We start from the raw sequence: 19,281 nt of genomic DNA, 5'->3' as shown, positions 1-19,281 counted from the left end.
ACGTATGATTTTCCCAGACATTTTAGCGATATCCATCCGGACACTGCTTCTGATTGCAGTATTCCAGATGTGTCCTGTAAATTCCGGATGTATGGCAACCGTACTTCTAATCAATGTATATTTATGTCTACACTGATTAAAAGTACGGTTGCCATACATCCGGAATTTACAGGACACATCTGGAATACTGCAGTCGGAAGCAGTGTGTATGCATATGTATTTCGATTGAAGTGCAATGTCTGAGGACCGGGACATTCTCAGGGAAACCAAAATGCTTGTTTACAAAGCTATTGTACTATCAACCTTACTGTATGCTTGTGAAACATGGACCACTTATAAACGCCATCTCCAACTCCTCGAAAGATGCCATCAATAGTGACTCCAAAAAATTGTACACATCACTTGGGAAGACAGGCAACCTAATACCAGTGTACTGGAAGAAGCAAAGATCACCAGTGTTGAAGCAATGATTCTTCAACATCAGCTTCGTTGGACTGGTCATGTTGTGGGAAAGCCTGATTATCATCTTTCAAAGCAACTACTCTATCCTGAACTTAAAAATGGAAAGCGTAATGCTGGCAGTCAACAAAAGAGGTTTAAAGACTCTCTCAAGGCAAACCTTAAAAAATGTAGTATAAACACCAACAATTGGGAAACAGTTGCCTGCGAGTGCTCCAATAGGAGCACAGCCTTTACCCAAGGTGTCATGGGCTTTGAAGACACTCAAACTCAGGATAAAAGGGAGAAACGTGCTAAGAGGAAGGCACGCTTAGCAAATCCACACCGTGATCAGCTCCCGCCTGGAAACCAATGTCCCCACTGTGGAAGGACGTGTGGGTCCAGAATTGGCTTCCAGAGTCACTTACGGACTCATTGTTAAAAACGTGTTTATGGAAACAATCTTACTTGGCTATGAGTCATCGTCAAAGAAGAAGAAAGCATATTTATTTCAAGTGTTTTTATTATCTCTGGGGTCCTGAGAATATAATATCGGCGAGAACGATGTGTTTTTGCATTAAAAACTGGCACTTTAGTCAAAATTGCCAAAGATTTCTAATGTTATCAGTTTACCTGTTGGTTTCCCAGTTCTTCTGAAAATGCCACTGTGGTGTAGAGGGTGGTCTTCATCCATGGAGACCTAAGTTTGAATCCTTACTTGGCCATGAAGCTCACTCTTTTGTGATCCTGAGCAAGCTGCATTCTCCCTTAGCCTAACCTACCTTCCAGGACTGCAGCAAGGATAAAATGAAGCAATACAATTGGCCTGCCTTTGAAAGGATTAGATACAAATAAAAATGCAGTACTCCAGTATTTAAGAATGTATGATGAACCTTTTCCATCAGACAGTGGCTCAACAAGCCAAGCATCTTGTTCTCCAGTGGCCAAGCATGTGCCTTTAGAACACCTGCAAGTGAGATCTGAGTGCAGAACTCTCCTCTCCCGCTGCTTCCAGCAACTGATACCCAGAAGCACACTGCCTCAAAAACAAGGGTAGAATATGTTACCGATATTCTCAGTGCTCCCAAATACAGTCATACCTCATGTTACGCTCGCTTCATGTTACGTTCTTTCTGGTTACGTCCCACAGCGACCCAGAAGTACTGGAAATGGTTACTTCCGGGTTTCGCCACCCGCGCATGTGCAGACGCGCAAAATTACATCACGCGCATGCGCAGAAGTGGTGAATCGCCACCTGTGCAGACGCGCCGCTGCAGGTTGCGCTCTTTTCATGTTGCGAACGGGCCTCCGGAACAGATCCCGTTCTCAACCAGAGGTACCACTGTGCAGCAGCCATAGATGAACACAAACATGAGCTGAAACCGGAATGATTCAAAGTTCTTTGGCAAGCTGTTAACACTTAAATAAGAGTTCCTGGCCTAAGTCAAATGCATAACAAAATTACCATTCCACTCTGGTTCTCAGATCTTTACATGTGTGTTTATTGATTTGAGCCGATGTGACATGGATTTTATCTTACAGGAATCTGAAGCTGGTTGGAGTTAATGACAAAGTATAATCAACACTGCGTTTTACATACTGGAGAAAAGCGAAAATGAAAAGTAAACGCCACAATCAGTTTTAAATAAAAAACCTTCAAACGTAATCCTTCATATGTAAGAAATGGGTATGTTGAGAGCCCATGAACGTCAGTTAAAGACCAGCAGCAGCATTGGGGGAAAGGGGTAGATCATAGTCTCTTTCAACATCTGTTATATTTCCCCAAGCAGTGATGAGGGAGGGAATACACTGGTGCACACAATCGCACACGCAGGCATGCCCTGACTCACACCGGACTTGCTTGACCTGTAAGAATTTGGAATGTGACTCTTGAAGACATCCTGAAAGACAGGAAGGCTGAAGAAACGGAAGTGGAGCCAACTGAAATTTGTACTGGAAGGAACTTGGCATACTAAGCAGAACCAGTCTTCCCACAAGGAGTGCATCCAGGCAAGACACACCGAAACTAACAAGTATCCCTCCAGCTATTTGTGTCACTTCCACTCCCCAGCTGTGCAATTTCAATTTCAACTCTTCACCATCGCTTCAAATCCTTGGCCCCTGCCTAAGAGAGTTCTGGTCCACTAGGCCCCTTGCCATCTGGTGATACTCTTGTAGGAATGACGCTATAAAGCTATGAGCAGGGGGAGGAGTTAAACAGAGAAGCAGAGGCGGGCATGTCACCAGTTTCCATAAACTCAGACATTTCTCAAGAATAGGTGTCACCTAAAGAGTTCAGGATTCCAGAGGCAATCATTTTTCTTCTCCAGTCTAAGGTTATGTGGCTGCCACCCTTTGTTCATCCTTCGCCTCTCTTCTAAATATGCTCAGTTGCTACACAACTACAAAATCTAACCATCGGGAGCAATGGAAAAGATAAGCCACAACACAAAACGTCCTACATTTCACCATGATTTCTTGACGGGGAGCAACCAGTGTAAAGAGAGAGGGAGACCAATACTACTGTCACAAAGAAACTGCTGTGGCCCCTGCAGCATAAATACCTACTTTGGGCAAACGCTTTTTCAATATTGATGGCTATTGTCAGGGATGTGGGAGAGTGGTGCCGCTCTCCTTAGGAAAAAACCACAACTGTTTTCACAAAAGGACTGCAGAATATATGCTTAAGAGGCAAGGCTGTGGGTGCAGGTTAATCCCAATATTTTTTCTCCTTTCCATATTGAATTGATAGCAGCAAAGGAAACACAAGACAGGTATCAGGATGGTGACCTAGCAGAGAACAGCCTTTCACTGGCAAGCAAGGACACAGAACATCACAAAACACTCGTGCAGAATGCAATATAGGATAGACGCCCAAGGTCCAATTCATTGGTAACACCGTGAAAGAAAGGGACGTGCTGTCATTGTTTTAAGTTAGCCAAACTGCTTAGGAAGCTGGTTTTTTCCATACTGCATGGCATCTGCATGGTTCTGCTTATAGGAGGCTGACATGCCGCTAGAGTGATGGATGAACTCAAATCAGAGATGTTACACATCAGGAAGACGGGAGGGGGTGCACACGTACCGCTGGGATCAGGGTCAAGGAAAGGAGGGCAAAGGGTGGGCAGAAAAGGCTCACAAATTAACAGAAATTAATATCTCCTTCATGCACAGGAGAGGGGGCTGCCGTCTTTAAAAAATAGGCAAAATAAAGATTAGTTGCTATGGGGAGAGCCACAGTTCCCTTTGGCAGTTCCGGCAAGATCACTTGGTAGCCTCCTCTCCTCTCACTGGGCATTGATGGAAGAGCCAGGTAGTGTAATGGAAGGTGGGAACTCGGCAAACAGATCTCTCCATCCCAAAGCCCTGACCGCCGCAAAACACCAACTATTCTTTCCCCCAACGGATTAAATAAAACAAGAGTAATAATTAATTTAAAATAAAGGTGCAAGGAATGATGGCATGAGATTATGTGGCTTGTTGTCCAGTTCTTCCTCCCTCTTCTTGCTTCTGTCTGACGCAGAAACGCCCTCCCAGAACAGTCATTTCAGGCCATCGCAACTGTGAGGACAGCGGCCGAGGGGCTCACTTGCCGTACACGCTTTCGTCACTGTAAGCCACATACAGAAAATAATCCTCCTCGTGATTATCCTGGGGAAATAAAAATGTGGGGTGGGAGGAAAGAAAGGAGCAGAAGTCAACATCATTGTAATCTAAATAATAATAAATAATGAATAATAATAATAATAATAATAATAATAATAATAATAATACAGTGGAACCTTGGGTTGCGGATATAATCCATGACGGAGGCACATCCGCAACCGGCCGTGTTCGGATCCTTAAGTGCCACGTCTGCGCCGGTGTGATTTGGTGCTTCTGCGCATGCGCAAGCAGCGAAACCCGGAATTAGCCCATTCCGGTACTTCCGGGTCTCCCGTGGTAGGCAACCTGAAAACACGTAACCTGAAGCGTCCGTAACACCGTATGACTGTACAGTGGTACCTCGGGTTACATACGCTTCAGGTTACAGACTCCACTAACCCAGAAATAGTACCTCGGGTTAAGAACTTTGCTTCAGGATGAAAACAGAAATTGTGCTCCGGCGGCGTGGCAGCAGCGTGAGGCCCCATTAGCTAAAGTGGTGCATCAGGTTAAGAACAGTTTCAGGATAAGAACAGACCTCCGGAAAGAATTAAGTACTTAACCCGAGGTACGACTGTAATGATAATTTATTTATACCCCGCCCAACAGAATATTAAAAACACAATAAAATATCAAACATTAAAAACTTCCCTAAACAGGGCTGCCTTCAGATGTCTTCTAACGAAAAGTCAGATAGTTGATTATTTCCTTGACATCTGATGGGAGGGTGTTCCACAGGGCAGGCGCCACTACTGGGAAAGCCTTCTGCCAGATTCCCTGTAACCTCATTTCTCGCAGTGAGCGAACCGCCAGAAGGCCCTCGGAGCTGGACCTCAGTGTCCGGGCAGAACGATGGGGGTGGAGACGCTCCTTCAGGTATACTGGGCTGAGGCTGTTTAGGGCTTTGAAGGTCAGCACCAACACTTTGAATTAGGCTCAAGAATGCTGGTCAAATGAGGCTGGTTATCCCACATTCTGAACCAAAGTAAGATGTTTTTCCATTTACCATATTTTTCGCACCATAGGACGCACCGGACAATAGGACGCACTTTGTTTTAGAGGGGGGAGAAGAAGAAAAAAATCTCCCCCTCTCTGCCCAGCGCCCCTTCAGTGAAGCGGCAGGAGGCGCTGCACAGAGAGGGGGAGAACTTTCCCCCTCTTGTTTTCCCGCTCTAAAACAAGGTGCCGTTTAAGGTGCGTTCAGGCGGCTACCTTGGAAGCCTGGAGAGCGAGAGGGGTCGGTGTGCACCGACCTCTCTCGCTCTCCAGGCTTCAGGTTCCTTTCGACCTGCTCTTTGGGGCTGGCGGGGGGAAGCCTACCACCAGCCCCAAAGAGCAGGTCAGGGAGCAGCGGAAAGGCTCCTGCCATAGCCACGCGTCACCTCTCCAGCCGGGAGAGAGTCGCGGGGCTATGGCTTCTTTAGCCCCGCGCACGCGCTCTCCCGGCTGCAGAGGTGACGCGCGGCTATAGAGGCTCCTGCCATAGCCACGCATCACCTCTCCAGCCGGGAGAGGGTCGTGGGGGGCTGCTTTAGCCCCGTGCGCACGCTCTCCCGGCTGGAGAGGTGACACGGGGCTGTAGAGGTTCCTGCCATAGCCACGCGTCACCTCTCCAGCCGGGAGAAGGTCGCAGGGCTATGGCGTCTTCGCTCCATAGGACGCACACACATTTCCCCTTCATTTTTGAAGGGGAAAAAGTGCGTCCTATAGAGCAAAAAATACGGTAGCTAGGTGCAAGCTATTTGTAAAACAGCAATGCTTAAATGTTTGCAATATCTTTGCAAGGGTGGATGATAGGGAGAAAACCAAAACTGGTCTATGCCCCCATGAGCTCTCATTGGCCACATCCCTATGACTTCTTGATAGCTCCATTGGGTCTAGTGGGCACCAGCTGCCACTGGTTCTCCCCCTGCTGTCAGCACTTTGAATTGTGCTCGGAAACATGCTTGGAGCCAATGTTATTCCTTGGTGTGGAGGAGGAGATAGGCTGTATGGAGAGATCCTTCTAACCTTTGGATCCAGCAACTGTTAAAAGATAAGCCAGCCTAGCTTCCTCTGTTGGGGGAGATAGGCTCTGTGATGGGCCATTAAGGGAAACCAATGAAAGGGGCTCTGTGTGAGCCACTAAACGAATGACACACACACACACCCAAGCTCATGGCCAGTTAGAAGACAAAGCCAGAGTTTGGAGTGCAGTTTGGCAGCAATGTGACCCAGAAATAAAGCAGCAAGCGGGAGAGAGAAAGAGTCAGAGCAACACTTGAGAGCAATGTTTGATTTCTGTTTGAATCCAAGTCTGGGAGAAACAAGACCCTTTTGGGGTGCTGATGCTGTAAGGTAAAGGTAAAGGGACCCCTGACCATTAGGTCAAGTCGCGGATGACTTTGGGGTTACAGCGCTCATCTCACTTTATTGGCCGAGGGAGCCGGCGTACAGCTTCCGGGTCATGTGGCCTGCATGATTAAGCCGCTTGTGGCGAACCTGAGCAGCGCCCAGAAATGCAGTTTACCTTCCCGCCGGAGTGGTACCTATTTATCTACTTGCACTTCGATGTGCTTTCGAACTGCTAGGTTGTCAGGAGCAGGGACTGAGCAACGGGAGCTCACCCCATAGTGGGATTCGAACCACTGGCCTTCTGATCGGCAAGTCCTAGGCTCTGCAGTTTAACCCACAGTGCCACTCGCGTCCCGCTGATGCTATAGATATGTGTAAATAAGCCATCTATCATAAAAAACACTGCAGTCTCTGCTGTGCTTCATTCCCCAAAGGAAAACAAACCCTGGGTAAGCATGCCTGGAGCCTCTGGAATCGTGCACCTCTTGGAGAGGTCATAAAAAATATGCAAAGGTGTGAAAAGCATGCTAGCCTTTGTGCACAACTCACCTGAAGGCCCACCTTTTAAAAACCCCAACTTAAATTAAAAATGAGATCTAGGCAGGAAGGGTTTTTTTGGGGGGGGGAGGTGGCGAAAGAAGCTAAAGAAGTTAATGTATCTATGAAGAACATTTACAAAGTCCCAATTTGACTGAAGAGGGCAGTAAACCTAAGGGAGAAAATACTTTTTACTTCTTTAGATAGTCAGGCTACCCTGTTCTTATATTGATATCCATTTGAGAACTCAAAACAGCTTACACATTGCTCCCAGAGAGTCTTCTGCTTTAATTAGAATATTAAATGAAATCAGCAAAAAAGGGGCCCAAACCAAGTACTGAGTACATGTGCATGCTTCTACTTCTCAGAGGTCCAATATTGCTCTATTTGCAGTCCTTGTTTTGCTGATTTCATTGAATATTCTAATTTTCTGAGATTGTTAATTTGGGGTTTTCATCAGCTGTATGCCATAAACATCACAATTATAACAAATAAAGGCTTGACATATCTCGCTCTGCATGTCATGAGTCTATCTCATATATTAGTTTCACCTTTTAAGTTGAATTACTGAAATAAATGAACTTTTCCACAATATTCTAATTTTCAGAGTTTCACCTGTATTTCCTCCATTTCCAGTGTATCTATCCTTATCCAACAGACGAAGAAAACTACCAGGAACCATAAATCTCCCTATCTGTCTAGTATGATCCAGCATGGGCTTCTTCCAAATGCTCACATAAAACAACTGAACTGCACAAGAAACATTTAAGATTCTTCTCAATATTTGCAGGGCATGGAAGTGATATAAATTATTTTCCACAAAGGAGATTTGCACTTCTTTTCTGCTTGCTCCTTTGCTTATAAAACAATACAATGTGCAATAGAGAAATGGGCATGTGGGTTTAGGACAACTCTCTCTCTCCCTGCCTCTTATTCTAGATTTACAAAATATGAGTTCTATTAAAGCAAAGTACGCCACCCAAGCTTACTGTATCTATGCGCAGTGTGCCCTTCTGCTCTAGAACATCGCTTCTCCATAAATGACCTATGTGGTAACTTGATTTCTAACTTGAAATTCTTCCATACAGCTTCCACCAAACAGGTAACACGATAATATAGTACTCCGAGTTTGTTTTTTAAATTAAATGTTCATCTGGGACCACTAATGGGCACCAGAGTGCCTGGGGCAACCCAGCCAGATGAGCAGGGTACAAATCATCATCATCATCATCATTTCTCTGACACTGACAAAGTTTCTCCTCCTCTTGACGTTGAAATATCTTTTAATTATAGACGGGCCAGCATCACTCTAGATATCAGATGGTACTGCGTTCCAAGGAAAGCTCTGAGCAACACAAGCTATTCAGCTGAATTTGGCTACCGATCAGCCCAGGAATTAATTCAGAAGTTTAGTCTAAGCATCTCCAGGATATGACCTTAATAGCTTGCCCTGGAGGATGATACCTCCCTGTTTGGTTAATAATAGAAAATGTCCTTTAGGCAGGCAAGATAATTAATTAGTAACCAGGTTTCCTAATTCTCCTTCCTCAGAGGGAATATTTTCTTTCTTGGTTTTTTGTGGGTGGTTTTTTTTTGGGGGGGAGGAGGTTGCAGATTAATGGAGAGTTTGTTGCATTATTTAATTATTTTGCTGCATTTTCTTACATTTGTTTCCTGCCACATCTCCCATCCTGGAAGAAAGCGTGGTACGTGTGTTTTCCAGCCAGGAACTGGCCAGACCTGTTGAGTTTTACCCAGGTGGTGGCTTCATGTGCCTTCATACCATATTCTTGGGACAGTCTTCTGAACTACGACAGTTTGGAGGAGTCCACAGCCTCTTGCAAGTTTTCAGCCTTTCGTTCCAGACTGCCCACAGAACCAGAATGTGTCATGCAACAAGCTATTATTAAGCTCCAGGAAGTCCACCATTAGGATGGAATGACAGCCTCTTACTTACTTCGTACAGCTGGCCCATCGTAGCGCTGGTGGGAGGAATGGTGTTGTTGACAAAGAAGAACAGGGCGTCCTCTGGCCTCAGGTGGATTCGCTTTCGGATCAAGAAGTAGAATTGGCCAACTACAGTTGGTGGGGAGAGGAAGAGTAAAAAAAAAAAGCCATATTGGCAATCACTCAAATTTCAAAACCCTGTACAGCATGGGTAGGCAAATTAAGGCCCGGGGGCTGGATCCGGCCCAATCACCTTCTAAATTAGGCCTGAGGGTGGTCCAGGAATCAGCGTAGTTTTTACATGAGTAGAATGTGTCCTTTTATTTAAAACGCAACTCTAGGTTATTTGTGGGGCCTGCCAGGTGTTTTTACATGAGTAGAATGTGTGCTTTTACAGTGGTACTTTGGGTTACATATGCTTCAGGTTACAGACGCTTCAGGTTACAGACTCCGCTAACCCAGAAATAGTACCTCAGGTTAAGAACTTTGCTTCAGGATGAGAACAGAAATCATGCGGCATTCGTTTTTCACCCTTCAAAATATAGTCCGCCCCCCCCAAGGTCTGAGGGACAGTGGACCGGCCCCCTGCTGAAAAAGTTTGCTGACCCCTGATGTACAGTTTCAGAGATAAATAGCTGAGGGACCACATTTTCCCACATAGACGTGTCCACATGCCGAGATCTTTCTTGGAGGCCGTATTCTGGTTACCCCGGACTTCTCAAGTGAGGTGGAGGGTGACAAGAGGGGTCCTTCTCAGTTGTGGCCCCCCAGTTCTGGAACACTCTCATCACAGAAGATTAATCTGGCATCTACTCCCACGTTTTGTTATAACAAGACTTGATTTGCCCAGTGCTTCTGAAACATTAACTTTTTTAATTAAAAAAATTGTTCTATCCTCCTGCTACATTGTTCTAGTTTTGTGTTACCTGACTCCTGTTTTATTATATACACTTTTAGTTTCTTACTGAAATTTTTATTGCTAGCTGCCCTGAGATCATCGCTGAGGGGAAGGATACAAAAGTACTAAATGAGACTCTTAATTTCAAGGTTGTGGGTTCAAGAACCATGTTGGGCAAAAGATTCCACAACGCACATGTAACTGGCTGTAAAGTAACATAGCATTATATATAATAAAATTGTAATTTAATCGTCATATCAAACAATTGCAAACCACAGTTTCTGATGGCAATAACGTATCATATTACTTCTGTATGTTTTTGTTGTCGTGAAGTCCAAGGATAGTCAGGTCCCTGACTGGCAACTTCTGCATTCCTGTGGACTATTTCGGCTGAAAAAACCTACTGAAAAATCTCCTGGAAACCTTGTCGCTGAAGAAGCCCAATGGGCAAAACAAGGATATACAGTGGTACCTCGGGTTAAGTACTTAATTTGTTCCGGAGGTCCGTTCTTAACCTGAAACTGTTCTTAACCTGAAGCACCACTTTAGTTAATGGGGCTTCCTGCTGCCGCCGCACCGGAGCACGATTTCTGTTCTCATCCTGAAGCAAAGTTCTTAACCTGAGGTACTATTTCTGGGTTAGCGGAGTCTGTAACCTGAAGCGTATGTAACCCGAGGTACCACTGTATATCCTGAGAACGGGTCTATCATCAGCCGCCTTATTGTTACTAAGTAGCTCTGTTTGTTACACTCTCAAGACTTCTCAAGTTCGTCTGTTACCCTTTTAAGACATAGGACAATGTAGAAGAAAGATACTGTATCAGTATGAAATGGCATTGCCAACAGGAACTGTACATTGTAATCGTTGGACTTGACAATCTTTGGACCTGACCATCCTTGGACTTCACGACAACAAAAACATATAGAAGGTTAATGGTAATATGATATGTTATTGCCATCAGGAACTGTGCTTTGCAATATTCTGATATAACTATTAAATTACAGTTTTATTATATATAACGTTATGTTACTTTACAGCCAGTTACGTGTATGTTGTTGTATTCTGAACATGATTCACGTAATGGGACAAGTGTGGTGTGTGTTGGGCAAAAGATTCCTGTTTTGCAGGGGGCTGGGCTCATGGTCCCTTCTGAAACTACAATTTTATGATTCTATGAAAGACAAAACAGGCTAATAAGCAGCTCTGTTAACACCTCTGAACATGACTGTTCAGTGTAGTTGTTGTTGTTAAGTGCTTTTTTCGGGGGGGTGCAGGGGTACGCATACCCCTAAACCTTTTGTGAATCTTGGTACTTTTTGTCCATTTACTGTATTTATTTTTCCCAATTTGAAATATAAAATGGTAAGAGTGACAGATGAAAATGATGGACTTTGTGGAACTGGCAAAGATGACGGGAAAAATCCAAAACCAGCATGATCAAGTATTCCAAAAAGACTGGAGTAAATTTATTCAATATTTGAAAGATCATTGTAAGCAATTAACAACACTAGTAGGGTTATCTGAAGACGTGTAATGAGAATTTTTTTACCTTTCTATATTTATTTAAATTTTGAGGTATTTAGTAATGAGTGATATTAGAATTGGAAAATATATGAAATGCTATGATATAAAGGTTAGTTTTGAAAGGCAAGAGGTGGGAGGGAAGGAAATGGATAATAATGTGATTATATATGTGCAAATGGAAAATTAATAAACATTATTTTTTTGAAAATATATATATATAAAATGGTGATTTTCTTGAGACAAAATGAGAGTACCCCTACCCCCCTTTTTAAAAAAAGCACTGTTGTTATTTTGTAGTGCCAAAATTCCTCCAGCCTGTGCTGTAGCACTCTTTGGACGGATGGCTTGCAAAACTTCTGCAGATTCTGTTCAAACCACCCAGTGCTCTGCTCATTCGATATACGCACTCCCAGAGGCAACTACAATTACTTGGGGGACACTGGATACATGGACCAGGCCAATGGCTCTTACTCTTGGTCTGTCAGTCACCTCTGCCCAAGAAAAAATATCCTGCTGATTTGTGCGGGGAAGTGATATAGAAAGTGCAGAAATGAGAGGTAAGTTAAACCCGCTAGTGTGTCTCCTGTTAACTTCACCCACACAATGTCAATTGCTAGGGTTTTTTTAAAAAAAAATATGGTTCCCATATAATACAACCTAGGGAAGTTATAAGTGTCATCATGGTGAAATTTAAATTCAGAACTGCAATTTCCCCACTGATCAATCTTATTTAGATTTGTTTTATAGAACCATAAAAGAATAAATACTTGGTATGGAAGATAAATGGCCAGGATACAATTCTCTGCTGGGGGGTGGGGGTGGGAGAGAGGGCAAAGTAACCACAAGGTTAGCTTTGTTTTGTTATTTTGGTCCTAATTGGGGGATGACAACTAGCAGATGGATGGCCTGTAATCTCTATGATGGATGCTTAAAGGTAAAGGTACCCCTGCCCGAACGGGCCAGTCTTGACAGACTCTGGGGTTTGTGCGCCCATCTCACTCAAGAGGCCGGGGGCCAGCGCTGTCCGGAGACACTTCCGGGTCACGTGGCCAGCGTGAAAAAGCTGCATCTGGCGAGCCAGCGCAGCACACGGAACGCCGTTTACCTTCCCGCTGGTAATATGATTACCCTATTCATATGATGGATGCTTAGCAGCTGAGAAATCTGAACGCTGGCAACTGTTGTAAACAAAAATTGCCCTTTTCCCTTATGGGGGATCCAAGAGCCCATATAGAGTCCTTAGATAGGTTCCCTATTGGTAGGAGAAAATAACAGAGGCCAACCAGAGAATATTGAGAAGCAAAGCAGCTAATAAGCTTGATCTTTATTGATCTGTTGCAACAGGGTGCTCCCCTCACCCGCAGGAGAGAGGAGAGACCCAGAAAAATGGCGCACAAGGCCTTATAAAGACTTTTGAAATTGCCACCCTGTAGATCAAGACCACCCTCAGATACATCATACCTATATCACAGAAAAGGGGGTCTAAAACAGAAATTTGAATGTTGTGTTTCTCCTATTGTTGTTTATCTCCTGTCTGGCAGGTTACTTGATTGGATTGCCTGGGGAGCCTGGCCATTCTTTTGTAGTGATAAATACTTAGTTCCTGGGCCAGGTCACAGGCTCACACCCTATTCATATCTTAAATGTGTCCTTTAAGAGAGGATTTGTGAGGAAAGAGACAATGGGGAGGTTTCCCACTTTGACCTTGCAGAGAAAACATTTGGGCAGTTTAGGAATCAAAATGGTTCCCGCTTGGCCTTCCTGTGCTGATCTATGCTTGGTTGGTACACTTATGAACATTACCATATATCTAAGACCTCAAAATTCCTATCACACAACCTGTTAAGGTTGTTTTCAAGAACAGCTGGATACGTTCACCCAAGGTGTGGAGAACCACTGAGTTAAAATTCCATGAAACTGCATTCACCAGAGTTTCTCACGCTGTGCTATGAAGATAACAAAACATTTTCCTGAAGGCAATGAGACCGAGGGAAAGAGGAGGCCACCAACTCTATCACTTGTTGGAAAACCTTCCTTAAATACCAATGCAAAAATAGATTACGAAATGCGACTTGTTTACCTGTGAGATCAGATGGGACAAGGTACTTCCTCTTGTCCAGATCAGGTACTCTAGCTTTGGGTGCCTTCTCCACAATAACCTGGACAAAAAAAGGAGCAGGAAGAAAAATAAGAACAAAGAGAACAAGAAAAGCTATGCTACCTTTCCCTGTGCCTGCAAATTCTCCCTGTAGAGCTTAATAAGGAAAGGATGCATGTCAAAATTCAAGCCATGTAAAACAGCAACGTGAGGGTCCTCAGTTGATTAGAAAGAAAATATCCCATGAACTTTCCACAGTAGGAACACAAGTCGCATAACAAGAAAAATAGCAACAAGCGATGATTGTTTACATCCACAAACATTTGACTTCTCTTCATAGTTTCTAAGGCTACCTGATACTTATATATAAATAAATAAATCTGAGTTATTCATACACAACTTCATTCAGTCTATTGAAGCTGCTGTTTTGAATGTGCATTACACACACACACACACACACACACACACACAGTGCTGCTAGTGGGTCTAAACCTCAAAATCAGTTTTGAACTTTAATTATGATACATATTTTTTTTCTCAGAAATGTTTCTAATTTTGTGTTAGTACAGAGTGACTCTGAATATATTGCAAAAGAAATTACTTACAACTTTACATTTGCCTGCAAAACTTCAAAACAACTGCTTTCAGATACGCTGGTGGCAAAATGTGTTGTCCTTGACCCAAAATGTGCTGTCCTTGACCCAATATATCTCTATACCATTTAAAAAAACTTTCCTTGGTCTGCCTCTAAGGGAAAGCTTGTTGAAATTACTGTGTGGTGCAGACACACTGCATCTTTCGCCTAGCAAATTTTCTCACTTGAGCCTACTTTTATCCTTCACCTTTTATATCAAAACGAGTCTCAAATCTTTGTCTCAGTAACATGGCCATGGAATATTTATTTACCTCCACTGAACAAGTTTAAAATGCCCCCAACTCCATGAATTAGTCAAATTTAAAAACAACAACAACCCAGCAACTGTTGAATTGTTAGCTTTCCTAATTTTCCACAGCAGGCATTCCATGGGGTCAGGTTGGTGACTGCATGAAAACCTGTCCATTTCATTAGTTTCCCCTAGTTCATATAACAAGACATATATATTGAATTTTATAGACCTAACTGGTGCAGAGAGAGAGAGAGAGAGAAAGAGTGTGTGTGTGTGTGTGTGTGTGCTACAGGGGGTAGGAAACCAATGAGTTAAGAGACAAAGGATGGGGGGGCAGGGGAGCAGGGCTGGATCCAGTGGGTGCTAAGGCCCTGCACATGTATTTTTCACATTGCAAAGCGAACCAAGGAAGGTGCTTTGAGGCACAATGAGATAATCCTGTTTGTTTGTGTTATTTCTTCTGAAATTAAGGGGGACCACTGAAGCTATCTTGCACAGGGACCCTGCAAAATCCTGGACCACCAGTCCAAGAGGACATGCACTATGCAGTATGAAAACAAACTAGGTGGTTAGCGATGCAGCCTTCTTGCATAGTAAAACATAAGAAGATCACAAATACATTTGAGCTGAAAGGTATCATCTCAGCTATCGCCACCTCTTTCTCATCCCTTGTCTTCTCTTATCCCGAATTTAAAATTCTGCAACGTTTTATTTTGTGTGTGTTTTTTTTTAAAATATAGCTGCAGAAAGCAAAGATCTCATAAACAGAATAGCAAACTCAGTTCACTCTGGGGGATCATTATGTAGCCATGCACAGAAGGGAGACTTGGGGGAACCCCAAGAGCTGCAAAAGTAGTGTGGGGGGGACTCAGTGAAGTGAGAACTGAGCATGTGCAAAGGACATAGAATGATGACCAAGGATGCAGAATAGGAAACAGGAGAGGAAGAGGAATGGAACAAAATGTTTAGGAAGCATGGCTGGCTGGCTGGCTCCTCCTGAACAGGAACCTTCCACAAGGCAATCATTTTGTTGCAGGCCCTACTTGTTTTGTAGAAAACAAAGATAACGCCGGCTCTTGGCAGATATGTCTGTCATTAAGTAGCATCTGCTGTGGCCACGGATCTGTTATAGAAAGGAAAAGGGGGCATGCTGGGTGCACTGCAGTGAAAAAGCCGGTGGAACTGAAACCAGCCTTCAGAAGAGAGGAAACGCAAGGATGCTCTGGCCCCAGTGGCGTAGCGTGGGGGGTGCAGGGGGGGCCGGCCGCACCGGCCGCAACATCTGGGGGTTAGGGTTAGGGGGCGCAAATCCACGGGTTAGGGGGCGCAAATTACTTGCCTTGCCCCGGGTGCTGACAACCCACGCTATGCCACTGTCTGGCCCACCCTTGCCAGGCATTTCAAAGGATCTTCCCACACAGACTATTGTAGCTTTTGGTACATGAAGCCTGTGCTTTGCCACTGTGGATTTTATTTCTGGTACAGGCCAGAGGGAGCCTTGCCAGACACCTGCATGAAGCTGTGAAACGCCCTGCACAGTCACACCACAACAAAAACAAAGGCCTCAGACGGGATCCGTCTTACATTCTTCCTGAAAATGAAGCGCCATACTAGGCCAAAAGCACTAGCCACAAACTCGGCTGCCTTATGCTTTTCCCACACAGCCCTATTCCAGCCTTGGCCTAATCCCCTACTTTTCCAGCTTTCAGTTCCACAGTCTGTTCTTCTAGTTCTGAGATTGTTTACCGCTTTATCATCACCATCATCATGCCAGGCATTCCTCCCCAGGAATTCCCCTTGGGCTGATGTACTGCAAGTGCCTCCGAAATTGCTGCACTGATCTGATCCTGTGTCATCTCCCTTCAATGTGGGAACACCCCCACTCCCCAGGCTAAGTTGTTGCCAAGAACATCTGACAGGTTGTGAGTATTACGACACAAGTACCCAGCCGCTCCTATTAAGGCAAGGGGGACAACATTAATGACACGAAACTATCTTGGCGGCAAGGGGCACATGACGAAGGAGGAAAATAATACAGTAATAGCTGCGCTTTGATATTCTGAATTGAAGCTCATTTCGTTCCGGCTTATACAAATATCCCGAGTCATGGAAAAATTGTGAAGCAAGGTGCGCACTGCTGCAATCACGGATTGCTTTGAAGGGCCAGAAAAAGATGGGGCTTGTGAGACCATGACTTTGCTTTTCCTGCGTCCTCCCCGCTCCAGTCGCCTGCTTATTACTCTGGCATTGAAGGACCAGGAGATGGAGAGGCTCCAAAAGCAGGCCAGAATCCAGGGGAGGGGGAAAGAGATACATCTCAACATTTGGGGTGGTGGAGGGGGGAGAGAGCTCCCGAATCTCCTTCTGAAGGTGACATCATTAACACATCCATTGTCCTTCTGCCTCCATGTTTGCTTGGCGGCGCGTCGGGGGGGGGGTGACGAGGGAGGTGGCACAGGGGAATTTAACTCCTTCCTCTCCACCAGACCACAAGTCCAGGAAAGCGCAGGAGCCTTTGCATTCCGGCCCTCTAATATTGGGAACCTGGCAGGCCAAAGGCACCCGTCTCCTCCCTCCCTTAAATCTTTAAGCCTGCTTCCCCCGCCTCCAAACAAACCCCCAGCCAAGATCATGCACACACCAAAAAGGGCACAAATGATTGCGCCACTCACCGGCACCCGATCTGGATATTTCTTCCGGATTTTCTCTCCTTCTTTTTTCCTGTACTCGAAAGGGTGGTCTTCTTTGTATTGGAACTTCATGGCTTGTCCCAAGACGCCAAGTTTCTTCTTTTCTTTCCCACCCCCTCTTTTCCTCCTTTTCTCTCCTCTTCCCTCCGAACCGGCAGCTCGCAATGCCTGCAAGGATCTGGCGGACGAAAAGCGATCCCGACGCTGCAGCGATCCACTCGCTCGCTTGTTTCTCCAAGCAGCTGATCAAAGGCGACTCAGTGCGCACGCGCGCGCCTTCCGAGCCCGGGCATTGTGACGTCGCCGGCACCGAATCTGCATCGGCCTCCCGCCGGCCCGCCTCTTAGATTGCACCATTGCAAGGGCTGGGAGGGCCGTACGCCTGCAAAAACGCACGCCGAGTCTCTCGGCTGAAGCTCCGGCTGCTCCGTCCTTGAGAAGATCGCCGTCCTGGTGCCACAACCAAGTGCCTTGCAGTTCTGCTGGTTGTTAACGGAGAAGGGTGGCAAAAGCGTCCCATTTCTTTGGTCAGCAACCCTCGGGGTGGTCGGTGGAGCGCTCCCACTGCCCCCATTAAGGGAGCTGCGAAGTCCCGTCTTAGCTGGTGGGGAAGTTATACCATAGGATGTAAAAGAGTAAATTGATGGTGATAAATATACAGACTCACAGGTGTTTTGCATGCTATAGTATACATATAAATCTGTGCATGTGGATATAACTAGATATCAACCTTGTTTTTGAAATATTTTTAACATGTTTATAATATAGCAAGCATTATTCATTTCTATTTCCTGACTCAGAAGTTTCACTAGCAATAGCAGTGGTGGCTTAGACACCCTGTGGATTATGCCCAGCCATCATCTCCTCCCTCCAATTGCATGATACCACCTTTCCTTCTTTGCATGACAGCCACCAAAATTCAGAGCCAGAAATTATATTTTGCACACTTTTTGGGAAGTAACCCCAATTAGCCTCAGTGGGATTTTATTTTCCATGACCCAGTGGTTAATGTCAAATCAGGATCCAGAAGACCCAGGTTCAAATTCCCACTCAGGTGTGAAGTTCACCTTCGGCTATTCATGGTCTCCTAACCTAACCTACCTTTCACAAGGTTGGGGTAGGGATAAAATCAGGATCGGGGAGAACCATGTGTGCAACTTTGACATATTTGGAGAAAAAGTGGAATATAAATGTAGAGATAAAATAAACCCACTTACTTACCTGAAAGTTAGCCCCATTGAATTCAATAGAATTGGTGGTCTTGTAGTAAGGTTAAGGCTTACTGAGAAATGATATACAATGAAATGAAAAGGGTGTTTAAAATAATGTTTGTAAAAAACAACAACACAGAAGCCTTTCTCTTGAATTATAGGGATAAAGGTAAAGGTAAAGGGACCCCTGACCACTAGGTCCAGTCGTGGACGACTCTGGGGTTGGGCGCTCATCTTGCTTTATTGGCCGAGGGACCGGTGTACAGCTTCCAGGTCATGTGGCCAGCATGACTAAGCCACTTCTGGCGAACCAGAGCAGTGCACGGAAACACCGTTTACCTTCTCGCCGGAGTGGTACCTATTTATCTACTTGCACTTTGATGCACTTTTGAACTGTAGGTTGGCAGGAGCAGGGACTGAGCAACGGGAGCTCACCCCGTGGCGGTAATTTGAACCACCGACCTTCTGATCAGCAAGTCCAAGGCTCTGTGGTTTAACCCACAGTGCCCCCCGTGTCCCTTAATTAAAGGGATAGAACTACCTAAATTGTATAGAAATTTATACATGTATGCGACTACAGCGGCAAGAATGCTACTTGCCCCAAAATGGATAGAAGCAGAAGTCCCAGCAAAGGAAGAATGGATACAAAGACTTATGGAATATGCAGAAATGGTGAAACTTATTGGATGAATAAGTAAATCAAGATAACAAACTTTTTATAAAAGAATGGAAATGGTTTATTGAATATTTACAGATAATTGTAAACAGATAAAGACAGTAGCAGGATTATTGCAATAACCTGCAGTTACATAAGTGTGTGTGTGTGTGATAAATAAAAGAATAACTTAAGTTAATTTGGATAGGCATGTATTTGACAAGTGCCAGAGTGCATGGAAATGCTGTTTACCTTCCCGCCACAGTGGTACCTATTTATCTGCCTGCACAGGGATGCTTTCAAACAGCTAGGTTGGCAGGAGCTGGGACAGAGCAATGGGAATTCCCTCCGTCGTGGTGATTCAAACTGCCGACCTGCTGGCTGTTCTTTCCAAGAGGGAGAGGGCAGGTGGGCAA

The 19,281-nt window shown here is 44.8% G+C and overlaps 1 protein-coding gene across 1 annotated transcript; it reads right to left on the bottom strand.

The window, feature by feature from the left end:
- Positions 1-1,916: 1,916 nt before the first annotated feature.
- On the bottom strand, positions 1,917-17,264 carry GABARAPL1 (GABA type A receptor associated protein like 1). The gene is made up of 4 exons (XM_082205300.1): positions 16,982-17,264; positions 13,405-13,483; positions 8,912-9,030; positions 1,917-4,089 (listed from the first exon to the last, which is right to left on the bottom strand). The coding sequence occupies exons 1-4, from the start codon at positions 17,069-17,071 to the stop codon at positions 4,024-4,026; spliced, it is 354 nt and encodes a 117-aa protein (XP_082061426.1). The 5' UTR covers positions 17,072-17,264; the 3' UTR covers positions 1,917-4,023.
- Positions 17,265-19,281: the final 2,017 nt, after the last annotated feature.

Source organism: Podarcis vaucheri, assembly GCF_965113315.1.
Source record: "Podarcis vaucheri genome assembly, chromosome: 17".
In the NCBI taxonomy this organism is placed as follows: Eukaryota; Metazoa; Chordata; class Lepidosauria; order Squamata; family Lacertidae; genus Podarcis; species Podarcis vaucheri.
Note: the sequence above shows the minus strand (reverse complement) of the source record. Positions and strands in the feature narration are given on the sequence as shown.